Source organism: Aquila chrysaetos, chromosome 24, assembly GCF_900496995.4.
Source record: "Aquila chrysaetos chrysaetos chromosome 24, bAquChr1.4, whole genome shotgun sequence".
Classification (NCBI taxonomy): domain Eukaryota; kingdom Metazoa; phylum Chordata; class Aves; order Accipitriformes; family Accipitridae; genus Aquila; species Aquila chrysaetos.
In genome coordinates, this window is record NC_044027.1 from 7,849,597 (window position 1) to 7,864,506 (window position 14,910).

A 14,910-nucleotide genomic window follows, 5' to 3' on the forward strand; every position below is an offset into this window, starting at 1 on the left:
GCAGGCCGCCACGTGATGCCGAAAGCTCTGGGATCATGTGAGCAGCAGCCTGCGGTTCCCACGCGGGAGGATCGTGCGGTGTGCGCGGAGTGGAGGCGCGAGCTGGATGGTTGCCATGGAAACGCTGCTGCCGCTCCTGCTCCTCATCCCGCCGCCGCTGCCGCCGGCCGGCGCCGCTCCCGGTGGGTGCCCCGGGCCGGAGCCCCGAACTGCCCTGGCCCATCCCCCGGTGGGACCCCCCCCCCCCAGCAGGCTTCCCTGGGCCCCGGACGGGACCTCGAACCAGCCTCCCTGGGCGGCAGCGCCCAGCCGGCCCGGGGAGCGCTGGACGGGTGCCGCGGGCTCCCCTGGGCCCCGGTTACCAGCGCTGGGCTGGGCCGGACCGGCTGGCGGCGCCGGTTGCCGGTTTCCCCTGCGCTGATGGTCCCCCCCTCCAGCTGCCCGGGCAGCAGGGCCCGGCCTGGAGGAGCGGCTCTTCCAGCAGGTGCGGGACCACTTCAGCTTCGAGACCTACGGCAACGAGACCTTCCCGCAGCGGTACCTGGTCTCAGGTGGGTCACGGGGGGTGTGCTGCAGCCGAGCTGCTCCCAGCCCCGGCGTGGCCCGGCCTTGCTATGGCTCAGGGCTGAATTTCTGTCTGCTTAAGCTTTAACCGCTCCTGCACCGGGGCAGAGGGCCTCTTCCGTTCAGTGCTCAGAGCAACCAGGAGTCAGTTTGAGCTGAGTGCCAGCCCTTCATGAGCCAGCCGCTGGCATGGTCTGTATCCTCCTCTCATTCCCTTCAATTTGTCGTTCTGGCCACCGGGTACAGGGAGAGGGTGTGGGGATTGGCCTCTCCTGAGCAAGAGCAGACTAGAAGCAGCAGCTGCGTTAGGCTTGCACCAGGGCTGGCACTGTGCATGTGTGCTTTCAGTTGGCCACAGCATCTCTTACAAGTGCAACTCAGTGCTCTGAATGCAGCAGGAAAAACTGATAGTGACCTAAACGTTGCACTCTGTACCCGTCGTTCTTATGAGTGAAGGTAACTCCTCTTGGGTCGGTGTTTTGCATTATTTAAAACCCTGCAACTTTAGATAGCTTAAGCCATGCTGGACAATGAGGGCATCCAGCAAGGAGCTGGTGGTGTCTTCCTTTCTTGCCAAATAACGTATTATCTTTTGTTAACAGACAGTAAGAGAAAGGAGGCTTTTCTGAACAGCGTCTGTGACTAAAAAGACAGCAGTTTCAATAACCAGTGTCACATGTTTTTCAATCCTGCCTGCTTGGAGGAATCAGGGAGAGATTTCCAGGGAGAGAACAAAGGCGGAGCTGTGAATAGCACCAGCCCAGTGCTGCCCAGCCTGGCACCTACCTGCTGCTGTCTCACAGACTGCTTGCATCTGGGGCCTTGTATGCAGCATCTCACCTTCTTCACATCACCTGTTAGTCTGCAGCTTGTTCAGCAGCTGCACCCAGTCATATATGTTTCACCAAGCATGAATTTGTGGATCAGTTCAGCCCAAAGAAATGGGAACACCAGTGAATTTTGATAGCACACTCAAGGCTGAAATTTCACTAATTAAGTGGCCCTTTTTGAACAGAGCTTTGGGATCATCTGGTTTAAAGCATTGCATAACTTTTATTTGTTTTCTTTTTAAAGTGTTGTGTTTTATCTGTGTGTCCTAGGCAGAGCTGAATAATATTTGTGAGAAACAAAACACTAACAATGCAGTTCTGCTGGTTTACAAATAGTTTCTTACTAAAAATTCCTGTACTTTCTTTCCCCTCTACTGCTACTTGTGCAATACAAGTCTTTTTAGATTATCAGTGAGAACTTGAAGGAGACTATTATTTCACAATGAGGCATCTGACTGTCTTGAGGTTAGCTGGCAGTTCCCCAGGATTTCAATCTAAAAACAGATACGTTTTTAAGGAACCTGTCTGGTTTGGTTTTGGCTCCTGTGAATGGTTGTTTACTCCAGGAGCCACGAAGCCTATCAGAAGAAAAGCTAGAGTGAAGATAGCACTTCAGTTTCCTACCCGATACCCAAAGCAAATGCAACACAGAAAGAGAATCAGCCTCTTTGTTAACAAAGAGCAGCAGTTTCGCTAATGAAAGGTTTCAAACCCATTTCCAAGCCAAATCCTGCTTTGGCAAGTCTGTATTGAGAATGCAAAGAATTAAATTCAGGCCTCTCTGTTAATGGAAATGACATCATGTGACATGCTGCAGCAGTGTCTGTAGGACAACTGCTGTTGGAGGGTCCCTTTGGGTGATGTGGCAATGGGTTTGTTTGGGTTTGTGTGGCGGGGGTTTTGGTAGCGGGGGAGGGGCTGCAGGGGTGGCTCCTGTGAGAAGCTGCTAGAAGCTTCCCCGGCTCCAAGTCAGACCCACCTCTGGCCCAGGCCGAGCCCGTCAGTGATGGTGGGGTAGCGCCTCTGGGACAACAGAGTCAACAGGGGAAACCTGCAGTGGGGGAGGAGATTGGAATGTGAGAGGAATACCTATGCAGACACCAAGGTCAGAGAGGGAGGAGGTGCGCTGGAGGAGGGGATAACCTTGCAGCCTGTGGTGAGACGGCAGGCTGTCCCCCCCAGCCCAGGGAGGGGAACGGGGGAGCAGATGCCCACCTGCAGCCCGGGGAGGAGCCCACGCCGGAGCAGGTGGATGCCCCCGAAGATGGCCGGGACTCCATGGGAAAGACTATGCTGGAGCAATCTGTGCCTGAAAGACTGCAGCCCGTGGAAAGGACCCACGCTGGAGCAGTTCATGAAGAACTGTCTCCCGTGGGAGGGACCCCAACGCTGGAGCAGGGGAAGAGTGAGGAGTCCTGCCCCTGAGGAGGAAGGAGCAGCAGAGACAAGGTGGGATGAACTGACCCCAACCCCCATTCCCCGTGGCGGTGGTGGGGAGCAGGTGGAGAAAATCAGAGTGGAGTTGAGCTGGGAAGGAGGGAGGGGTGGGGGGAAGGGGTTTTGAGATTTGGTTTTATTTCTCATTATCCTGTTTTGATTTGATTGGTAGTAAATTAAATTGATTTTGGTTTTTTGCCCAAGTTGAGCCTGTTTTTTGCCCGTGACCATAAATGGTGAGGGATCCCTCCCTGTCCTTGTCTTGACCCACAAAGTTTTCTTTATATTTTATCCTCCCCATCCCATGGCGGGAAGGGAGGGATGGGGAGGGGGTAGTGAGCAAGCAGCTTCATGGTGCTTTGTTGCTGGCTGGGTTTGAACCACAACACCTCTTTAAGTACTGAAGGGCTGCAACAAGGTCTCCCCAGAGCCTTCTCTTCTCCAGGCTGAACAATCCTAACTCTCTCAGCCTTTCCTCATAGGAGAGGTGTTCCACCCTTCTGACCATTTTCATGGCCTCCTCTGGACTCGCTCCAACAGGTCCATATCTTTCTCGTGCAGGGGACCCCAGAGCTGGACACAGTACTGCAGGTAGGGTTTCACCAGAGTGGAGCAGAGGGGCAGAATCACCTCCCTCGACCTGCTGGTTATGCTTTTGATGCAGCCCAGGATATGCTGCTGATGATATGCTGATATATGTTATATATATAACGCGCACACACACACACATATATATCATATGATATATATATGATCATATATGAAGATGATATGCTTCATCCTCTAATCTGTTTATAACTGAAGGCAAATTGAGACTGGCAAGACAAGCTGACCCATGATGTTAATACTTGCTTATCTAACAAACAGTTGCTTTAATGCTTGCTGACTTTAACAAACATTTGATTTTAGCTTAGTCTTAAATTGCATAGGAATTAAGAGGGATAATAAATAGCTTTCTTCAACAACAGACCTCAGACGTCAGTTAAGTGTTGATTTCAACACTGTTGTGGTTCAAGCCCAGCTGGCAACAAAGCACCACAAGGCTGCTTACTCACTCCTCCCCCCATGGTGGGATGAGGAGCAGAAAATATAAAGAAAACTTTGTGGGTCGAGACAAGGACAGGGAGGGATCCCTCACCATTTATGGTCACGGGCAAAAAACAGGCTCAACTTGGGCAAAAAACCAAAATCAATTTAATTTACTACCAATCAAATCAAAACAGGATAATGAGAAATAAAACCAAATCTCAAAACCCCTTCCCCCCACCCCTCCCTCCTTCCCAGCTCAACTCCACTCTGATTTTCTCCACCTGCTCCCCACCACCGCCACAGGGAATGGGGGTTGGGGTCAGTTCATCCCACCTTGTCTCTGCTGCTCCTTCCTCCTCAGGGGCAGGATTCCTCACTCTCCCCCTGCTCCAGCGTTGGGGTCCCTCCCACGGGAGACAGTTCTTCATGAACTGCTCCAGCATGGGTCCTTTCCACGGGCTGCAGTCTTTCAGGCACAGACTGCGCCAGCATAGTCTTTCCCATGGAGTCCCGGCCATCTTCGGGGGCATCCACCTGCTCCGGCGTGGGCTCCTCCCCGGGCTGCAGGTGGGCATCTGCTCCCCCGTTCCCCTCCCTGGGCTGGGGGGGACAGCCTGCCGTCTCACCACGGGCTGCAGGGGCATCAACCTCCTCTGGTGCACCTCCTTCCCCTCCTTCTTCACTGGCCTTGGTATCTGCAGAGGGGTTTCTCTCACATTCCAATCTCCTCCCCTGCTGTAGGTTCCCCTTCTTAAATCTGTTCTCCCAGAGGCGCTACCACTGTCACTGATGGGCTCGGCCTTGGCGACTTTGAGCCGGGGAAGCTTCTAGCAGCTTCTCACAGGAGCCACCCCTGCAGTCCCTCCCCCACTACCAAAAGCCCACCACAGAAACTCAATACAAGGGGCCTTGTAAGAAAGATGGAGAGAGACTTTTTACCAGGGCTTGTAGTGACAGGACAGGGGGCAATTTTTTTAAACTGAATGTGGGTGGATTTGGATTGGATATAAGGAAGAAATTTATTACTATGAGGATGGCGAGACACTGAAACAGGATGCCCAGAGAAGTTGTGGATGCCCCAACCCTGGAAGTGTTCAAAGTTAGGCTGGATGGGGCTTTGAGCAACCTGATCTAGTGGAAGATGTCTCTGCCTATGGAAGGGGGGTTGAACTAGATGATCTTTGAAGGTCTCTTCCAACCCAAACCATTCTATGATATGTGATTTACAGCTTGGTTCTACATTACATCTTACCACAGGATCAGCAGAAAGATGCAGGCAAATCCTTAACGTCTATTTTGTGGGAAAAGTGACCTGTGCAAGTATTTGGGGATGAATTGGGCTGAAGAGGATATATAAATGGGAAATTGCTCTTTTGGGGGGCAACTGTTTCCAAATGCCTTGCAGAACTGAGATTTTAGGAATTTTCAGGCAGGAGTGTAAGTTCCAGGCCACATGCTGATCTCTTGGAAGCTCTTATTTACCCCTGCTCAAATGAGAGATTTGTGTAGCCTGGCCTAACGCCTTTATGCCCCAGCTCAGGTCTCAGGGATCAGCCTGTTTACAGTTTTTCCTTGTTAAGCTCCTGTTGAAACTCACCAAAAGTAGAATAATTTCATGCTCATGTGGGTTTTTTGGGGTTTTTTTATTATTTGCTTCTGTCAATTGTCTCACTTAGCAAAGTTCTGGAAGAAAGGATTTGGACCCATCTTTTTCTATACTGGCAATGAAGGTGACATCTGGACTTTTGCTCAGAACTCTGACTTCATATTTGAATTAGCAGAAGAACAGCAAGCACTTGTGATTTTTGCTGAGCATGTGAGTATTTTAGTCATTATGCATAGTGAGTATTTTAAGTCATTATGTGTACTGTAGAGTCTTGTTCTCTTCAGTATTACTGAATTCAGCTTTCTGCAGGTCTAGAAAAATAATAACATCTCTTGCCATGAAGCTGAGGTATACCTGCTGTAAGCTTTATCCTCATGGTAGAAGCGTTTCTTTACTTAACCATGGCTTCTGAATTTTTTTTACTATGCCTACCAGCAATCCAGGATACAGACTGTTTCAGTAAAATCTATGCCATAGTGTATTTGCTTTAGACCAGTGCTTTTGTAAGTAGTTTCCATGGGCCTTGAACTCCACACTGGATTAAAGAGTTATTTTCTTTGGATAGTATTTAATATCTAGCCTGAGAAGTCCCAAGCCAACCTTTCCCTAGGCACACCACTCTATTAAATCTACTATTCCACAACTCATGCATGAAGAGATTACCCTGTTCCCTTTTCTAGTTGGGGATTTTTCAGGAGAGAGGGTCCACTTGGCATCCACTGAAGTAGTTTGTCATGGACTGTCCATCCTCTACAGGATACATCCTGAAGGTCTCTGTTTATCAGCTGCAGGAGACAAGGCACTTTCACAGTTAAGAACAAGTTAGAGGACACCACATGCTCTATTACTGCTTCCCATTTGTGCACACTTATACCAGTTCTACAGTGAGAACAGAGAAGACCCAGACCTTGACCCCAGCATTTCCTCAGCATATCTCTTTCCTTTCAGAGGTACTATGGGAAGTCTCTTCCATTTGGGCTTGAGTCAACACAGCTGAAGAAGACTGGTCTGCTTACCGTGGAACAAGCCCTTGCTGACTATGCAGTGCTAATTACTGAGCTTAAGCAGCAGTACGGTGCTGCAGACTGCCCTGTCATTGCTTTTGGAGGCAGGTAAAGGTTGTGTATGCTCCTCCCCTTCTCTGCATCCTTTCCCAGCCACAGTCGTGCTGTTCTCATAGATCTCTCTGGCTCTCAAGCAAGTTCTAAAGGCAGAGCTTTAAGCTATCCAATAGAGAGCAGATGCGCCTGTGCCCGAGCTCCTAAGAGCTCATCACCAGGTCCCAGTCAGCTGTCCCATCAAGAATTAGTCTTGATTTGTGATTTCTTTGGAGAAGCACCACTGACTGGATGTTTCTAGGCATCTTCAGTGTATGAGTCAGCCAGAATTGCAGAGACTGGGCAATTCCTTCTGAAAGATCAGAACATTTTACATTGGAAATACAGAAAACTAATAATTGGTAAAATAGTCTTTCCAGGGGCCACCCAGCTTTTTATTAAACACAGCTTCTTTAATAACATCCAGCCATTTGCATTGTAGGCTCCTTTATAATTCTGCTCTGCAACCTGCTGCTTGGTTGCTCCTTGCTTTCTAGAAGTCCTTCCCCAAAGTGCTTGCTCTGTTGCAGCTGTGTTGATGCAATGTCCTTGTCTCTGGAATGGGTCCCCACACTTGTAGTAGAGGGATGCTTCCCTTTAAAAGGCTTCCATCAAGTACAGGGCTTCTAATTCAGTTGCAGTGAGCTAAAAAGCATTTGATCTGGCAGTTATCATTAAGCTTCCAGCTCACTGTGGAGGTGACTGGACTGTTGATCTCAGGGGTGTTTGTACTGTGACTATCAGGACAGTAGCTAGTGTAAAAAGGGCCAGGAGCTGTCCTGGGCTGGGGAGGTGGGAGGGGGATTCAGCAAAACCTGCTAGGTGGGCTGCACGTTAGACTACAGCTCTGTGTGTGTAAATCAGATTTCAGTCTGCAGCAGCCCTGAACAGCAGTAAAACCTGCATGAAGAATACTGAAATATGGCAGTGTTGGAGCAGCACAGCATTTCCCATGGGAGGAAAAAAATCCCTCTTCTGTTGCTTGTAACTTTGCCAAACTTTAACTTGAAATTACCCGTGGCAGGTTTCAGCTAATGCCTGTTTCCAAGACCAGGGTTAGAGAAATGCATATTGCTTTACATGTGGGTGATGCGGGAATGGTATGTACTCCAACCACTTGAGGTGGTGGGGAGGGAGACTTGAATACCTGTAAGCTTGGAGTTAGACCAGGTTTTACCTGCATTTTGGGGATGTCATTTGCCACCCCCAGGAGTGACCTCAGAGTAACTCTACAAACATTGGCATATGAATAACTTTTGCCACCTTGGGTTTATCTAGCAACCCTTGATATATCTGCAGATTGTGGCCCTGGCACTGAAGCTACCAAGGTGGCTTTGAGTTTTATTGTGGTATTTGTTAATGTCTCCCCTATATCTGTGCTGATCATCTATGCAGCTGTTATTTGGGGTGCCCGGGGAGAATACTCTCCACTTCCCAGCACTAGAGAGGGCTGCATATTGTGTAGTATTCAGGGACACCCTTTGGTAAGAGCCTAGCTAGTCACTAAGAACCTAGCTAGTCTTTATAATCCTGTATGCAAAATGTGTCTCCTTCCCCCATTGAACAGTGACAGCTTCACTTGAGCCTCACTTCATTCTGCACCGAAGCTGTCAGGACACACTCAGGATGGTGCAGAGTTAAATATTAAGGCAGAATTTACATTTGGTGGCAGAAGCAAACTGGGCTGCTGTGTTCCCACCAGAGTTGGTGTGAGTGTTTGGGAAAAGGCCAGTAAGAACACATTATGTGCTGCTCGTTGACTGTCACTGGATCTTTTTACATGAGGATGGCATCTGCTAGATACCCATAAGCTTCATCCTGCCTTGGTTTAGGTGAGCCTGTGAATGCTGGCCTGAACTTTTGAGTTACGATGTTACAAGCTGTCTGTTAAAGGAAGTAACTCTTTTGTCTCTCCTGTGGCAGCTATGGAGGAATGCTGAGCGCTTACATGAGGATGAAATACCCAAACATTGTGGCTGGAGCATTAGCTGCCAGTGCTCCTCTGTTGTCTGTGGCTGGGCTTGGAGACCCCACCCAGTTCTTCCGAGATGTAACAGCAGTAAGTAGCATCTCTTTTAAGCAGCGTTATTTTCTTCCTTTAAGAAGGCTGGATTTTTTTCCTTTTCCGTGTCTGTCTTCACAGCATCAGTGCTGGTCAGGGAATGCAATTAAATGGGAACCCGCAAGGAAAAGCAGCAGCTGCAGATGTGATGACTGAGCACTGCCTTAGCTGTGGCAGCTCAGGTCCCAAAGGTGCTGCTCTAATGAGCAGCACTACTTGGTTCCAGCACCTTTAGTACCACTAAGGATTCCCTTTCCCATTTCTAGTGACTTGACCATATTACAGCCTGAAAGTTTTCCTTCGTGCCTGGCTGAAGCTCCTTTGGATAACTTATTCTTCAAATGCTCTCCCAAAATGCTGTATTTTGCATTGATATCAGTGATTCACAGCAGCTCCTTAGTCCCAAGATGGTTGCATTTCAATGAAGAGCTTGGAAATCTTCATTTCACTAAGTAAAAATATGCAGGTGTCCTGGGTTCACTTAAAACCTAAATTTAAGTGTAGCTTTTACATTTGGAGGACATAGGGCCCATAGGAAGGTGGTATTGCTTAGAACTGACTTACATTTAGTTTATAAAGAAAGAGATGTACTATGTGGTAGTACTGAAATCTTGTGATGGTGTCTGTTTTGCCTCTTTTTCAACATGAATTTCTAGATCTGGGTGACACAGATGGCTTTGCATGAACTACCTGAGTATGAAACTTGTGGTCTTTTTCCTCTTATTTACATATATGAAAACCTTATTTCAATGCAGAGGCTTACAGGACAGATAGCATTACTAGTAAGTGTAAAGAAGAGACTGTCATATGAAAATAAACACAATAGCATTTGAAACTCTAAGTGTATAAAATAATAAAAGACATCTTGTCTTTTCATACATTATACATTTTAAAACAAAAAACATAATACCATTTAGGCATTGCAGTGGGAATTCTTGCCTGGTTGAAGCTAATTCTTTCTTAGAAGCCCTGTTCAGCTGATAGCTTTGTCTTGCTTCAGCTGTGAATATGCTGTGAGTCATTACACGCCCCTGAAATTAGGGCTTTGACCTTTTAATGTGAAAAAACTTTGCAATTCATTTTAAAATATATTCTCTCTGTAGCGGTAAGCTAACCTCTGGGCTGAGATCCTAAGCAAGTGCTTTGTGTTGTTTTCAAAGTAATTCCTTCCACCTTCAGTGTGTTAAAAGCACTCTGCGCATCTGAAATCTGAATTCAATTGCTCTTCTTGGTGAGAGAACACCCCTGAGAGCTGTTAATACTCATGAAGGCACAAACCTTTCATGAATCATTGTGGGAGCTCTCTCTTCCCGTGAGTCAGAGTGCGTTGTCTCAAAGCAGCTTTCTCTGTGACTTTTACTGAGCTTTTTCAGCTCACTTCATAAGCCTCCAGCTCACAGGAGATGTGAGCAAAGGGCAGAAAGTTGATTTTGCATAAGGCATTTACATAAGGCTAGGTTATATATGCCAACTGCCCTGCGGGCAGCCGCGCAGAAAGCCCATGTGTGAATACTACACATACAGGCACATGCATGCTTCCCAAAAGGTTACTGCTGCAGGGGCTGTTCAGGCCACCGGCTTAGGTCAGTTTAGACATCTGAATTAGGTGTGATTCAAAAGAGTAAAGTTGGCAGCCTGGAGGGGGAACAGCTTTCCTTGAAATGGCTGTAACGCCTCCTGCCTCTGCTTCTGTGATGGCTCAGCTGAACTGTTCCCGGGTCCATAACAGTCTGGAGAGGAGAACTGGAATGGGTGGTGGTTCCTTAGTGTGCCAGGCAGTGTGCTGCAGCAGTCCAGCATTGCCTAGTGGGGAGCTCAGCCATCACGGCAGCCAGAGCAGACCTGCTCCTCTGTCCCAGGCCGATCCATCCCCACATTTCAATTAGAGCCATTAGTAGATGAAGATTAATAAGCACATCCAGAAGGAGATTTGGAATCCCTAAAGGGATGCCCAGGTAAACTGTAGAAAACTCCATAGTGATTTCTGTAAGACTAACTATCAGACAAAGGCAGAGTTAGGAATACAAGCAATGTCCCAAATCTATTTTTAGTTGAGGCTGGGTCTTTGTAAGAAAAATGCTTAGCTAGTGATTTGTGTTACTTAACCATGGCTCTAGCAGGGTAAAGGGACCTTAAAAGAGCCCTAATAATTCCTGTTATTACAAAGCACTGGTTGCCAGCAGATTTCAAACTGCCTTACAAGCTGACAGAAGAGAAACAGTTTGGGTTGATAGAGCCTTTAGTGACAGAAACAACTTCTTCCACCACCATAACTAGCTACAGCTCTTCAAACATACCTTAAAATGCTTTTTCAGGACCAGTAATGTTTTTCCCAAGAAAAAGGACGTGGCCTTCTTGGTCATCTGGCAGGCAACTGGCAAGCTTAAGAAGAAAAGCAGGTCTTGGTTCCCAAACCAGTGCTTTACCCTCCATGTATAACTGACTTCATGGCTCTTTCTCACAGGCAAAGTGCAGTTAGAAGGACTTGTATTGTGTGGTTAAAAAAACCCCCAAAAACCAGAAAAACCCACTTTTGGGCCTAGCAGCCTGGCACCCTCTTCCCATGTCCTGGCCAAGGCATGTGTCTCCTTTCACTGCTTCACGTTCAGTCTAATGGCTGCACTAAGTGCAAAGCGTTTTGTCTAACAACTCATTCCAGTGAGACCTGGTGAAACAGTTGCTGCTTGGTCTGATGGTCAGAAGACTTGGTTGGTCAGAAGCTTGGTCAGAAGACTGTTGGCTTCTGCTGGGACATGCTGATTGTCTGGAAGACAGGGCAGAAGCACTGGTGTCACTGCTCCTGGAGCCACAGATGAGGTTCTGACCAGTGGGCCAGTAACCCCTGTCATCTCCTGGTACTTATGGCAGTTCTTCCCAGTGCAGCCTCCACACATATTTCCTCTGTGCAACTGTAATCCCATGTCTTTTCTGTCCCTTCAGGATTTTCAGAAGTCCAGCCCAGGCTGCGTCAGAGCTGTCCGCAAAGCCTTCCAGCAGATTAAGGATCTGTGCCTGAGTGGAGGTAAGAAGAGGTAGCCCTGCAGATGGCTTCCCAAGGGCAGCCAGCAGGCAGTCCCAGCCATGTGGAAAAAAAGTTGATTCGGTTTTACTTCAGCTAGGTCTTCAATTGGTTCAGCTAAATCAACGCAAATGCCCACCTGGGCCCCTCTTTCTGCTTGCACAATATAATGAACTGTTTCAGTTAGCATTAAAATTAGTAACCAACACCACAATGAAAACATCTATGTGGGGGCTTACACAGTGTTAATGAAACTGTCTTTTCTGTGCCTGTGCAAAAAACCCTGCAGGTGCAAAACACCTGCATTTTATGCTGGTAAAGACTCATGTTTCACCAGATACTTGTCCTGAACATCCACACCATTGACAACTGTTCAGGTGGGTATGACAACCGTGTGGCTCAGCTCACTGGACATATCTGAGAAATATTTGGAAGGCAATCTAGGTCTTGAAGCAGCCATCACTGTCTCTAGCCTTGGACAGTTAGGTGAAGCTAAGGACAGAGACTGGTGGAGATCTCTGCAATGTCTCCCAGGTAAGCCAGACCAGATATCGTAGGCCAATGCAGCATCTCCTGGGAGCCCTGCTGGTGTTGGAACAGCTGTGGTGGGTTCTTGGTCTGTCTCAAGGTTTGGCTTGGTCTGTGGTGCTGCACATCAGCCTCTGACAGCTGCTGTCACTGCCTCAGTGCAGGGGCCGGTCCTGGGATTGCCCAGCAGAGTTGGGGGTCCAAAATCCCATTTAGCTTTGGGTCACAGCAAGAAAAACGTTACCATTAAATAGCCAAGGTCCTCGAGGTCTGCGTGGGGCCACACTTTCTGCAGTAGGGTGGATAAGGTGGTCGTATTTAAGACTTAGGCTCTCAAGTGAGGATCAAGAGGCAGGTTCCAGGCCTTGGGTTTCCAAGTAAAGACAGCCAGGCTCCAGTGGGCAGCTTGTAGAGTACGATGAGGACAGACAGGAACTGTGACTCCAAAACGTGGAGGATTAAAATGAAGGGAGCAGCTTTCCCCAGCAGAAATGCAAAGGTATAAGAGTGCATCTTGAAGGAATGTCTTCAAAGACAGATTTCCTGACTTCAGCTGACCCCTCTGCTTCACACTGAAGTTTGAAGGCACATCTCAGGAGTCCTTTGTGATTTGTGAGGACTATTGTCACTTAGCAATTTTTACTGCAAATGTACCCAGCTCCCAAGGAGCTGTTTTGTTTTGGTTTTTTTTTTTCCCCTGCCAGTTTTTCCAGCTGTTGAATCCCACTGGGACTTGTATGGTGTACCCTGCTCTCCTGCTTGAGAGCTTGCCTGGGGAGACCACAGGGAGAGAGCCTGTGAGGGCGAGGAAGAGGCAGCCAGGCAGGGCACCAGTGAGGACAGGCTCATACCAAGCTGCTCTTCTCACTGTGCCAGCTGGGCTTGCTTCCGTCTCAGTGGGTGCTGATTCCTCTGGGCTCCCCAGGGAGGTGTCGGTGGCTCTGCAAGGGGCAGAGTGTGGGCTGTGGGCCACACAGGGTCATGAAGCTGCATAGGAAGGCTGTGCCTGAACATCCACGTGTGTGTAAATTTAGATGTAATGTGTCCTTCCCACTAGAAACCTCATCTGCGTGTTACGGCATCTCCTTACTCCTGAGTGAAACAAGAAGCTGAAGCCTGGTATTATTTTCTTCTGTTGAAGTCTGTGTCTTTCATTTTCCTTCCTTCTGCAGCCTACAATGAAATCAGCAGCAAAATGGCCACATGCAATAAGATCTCTAACAAGGGGGATGTTTACCAGCTTTTTGGGTTTGCTAGAAATGCCTTCACCATGATGGCCATGATGGACTACCCTTACAAAACTGATTTCATGGGTCGCCTCCCTGCCAATCCAGTGGAGGTGAGTACCAGGACATGGGTGAGAGTCGCGGTTTCTGGTGTGCACCTCGGTGACCAGAGTGCAGGGAGCTGCACAGCCTGCGATGCTGTCAGGCACACACCATTGGTGATGGTGAAAGGCAGAGGTAGTGGCAGACGTTGCAGCCCTTCACTCTGACAGTAAATCTACACATTTTAAACTCTGTGACGATGACTGCTGTGTGTGAAATGCACGGCCATAAGGCTTGTTGGGAAGGGTTTGCTGAAACCATTACCTACCTTGCTCTGCCTTTACCTTAGACACAAAGGCCTGTGCAAGCTTGGTGACTTCAGCTTTTAAACACTAAAAACATGTAGCTTTTTAAAGGGTAGCTTTGTTGTAGCACACCTCAACATGTTTCATAAATGTATTTTTCTTGGTGGGTAGGGATGGAGATCTAAAAATCAGGCTCCTTTCTAAGTATCACCCAGGAAGATGACATACCTCAGAGTATAATGCAGAGAAAAGTCTGCTGCCATGGGGACTGGAAAACCTGAAAACTTTCAAGAGAATCAGAGACGGCAAAGTGTGGGAAAGGGGCCTGGTTCTCAGGGGGTTACAAAGACTTCTCAGACACCAGCTGGCATTTATGCTTCTAGTCCTACCTGGAGCAAAGTGCATACTGTGCAAGAGGTCATACAGGCTATGCTGTACTGGGACTCAGGAGATGCTGTCTGTGGCTCCACTGGGCATCCAGTTCCCTTCTAGGGTCTATTTAACAACCTGTAAAATGGAAATAATTATTCCACCCCTCCTTGAGAAGGGCATTAAATATTCTGACTGTAGGAATAAGGAACTGTTGTGTATCACCGTGGCCTCTACACAGCTGCTTAACTTGGTAAAGAAACTGTTTGTCCTAGCCACGTCTCCTTGTTTCTATGTATTTTGTTGCTAGAAGGGAGGAAAAAAAAAACCCCAAACCTGTTGCATTAGGCCCTTGGAAAGCTGCTGAACCATAAACTGTGTAAGTGATAATTTTAATGAATCTTCCAGCTTAGCCCTTCCATGGAGCAGAGACTGTTAACTATTCTGTCTGCAATTTGCCTGTAATGTGTCTCATCCAGGTCAGCTGTGAACAAATCCTTGCCCACACAGACCCAATTGAAGGCCTCGCTGCTCTTGTTGGTGAGTTAATATTACCAGTTTGGTCTTTTATTTAACACCCTGTTTTCTAGAAGCACCTGTAAGTAGAGCTGTTGCGTTGTTGTGCAGGTTGTGTATCATGGGAGCTGGTATGACTCTGATCTCCCACTGGGATGTTTTGCCCCATATTGGCTTTGTCTGTCAGGATGTCCCATGGTGGTCCATGGGTTCATTCCCTCACCTTTCCAAACTTATTCTTGTCAGGTTTTTCAGCCACTGCAGCCCCTTAGCCTGTTGA

The 14,910-nt window shown here is 48.0% G+C and overlaps 1 protein-coding gene across 1 annotated transcript in view; it reads left to right on the top strand.

Moving 5' to 3' along the window:
* The window catches only part of DPP7 (dipeptidyl peptidase 7), a 25,947-nt gene continuing 11,037 nt past the window's right edge, over nucleotides 1–14,910 (top strand). The window contains 9 exon segments of the mRNA XM_029999449.2: nucleotides 1–108; nucleotides 110–182; nucleotides 438–551; nucleotides 5,537–5,676; nucleotides 6,415–6,578; nucleotides 8,487–8,622; nucleotides 11,566–11,647; nucleotides 13,345–13,511; nucleotides 14,594–14,654. Coding sequence (XP_029855309.1) covers nucleotides 16–108; nucleotides 110–182; nucleotides 438–551; nucleotides 5,537–5,676; nucleotides 6,415–6,578; nucleotides 8,487–8,622; nucleotides 11,566–11,647; nucleotides 13,345–13,511; nucleotides 14,594–14,654 — 1,030 coding nt within the window. The 5' untranslated portion in view covers nucleotides 1–15.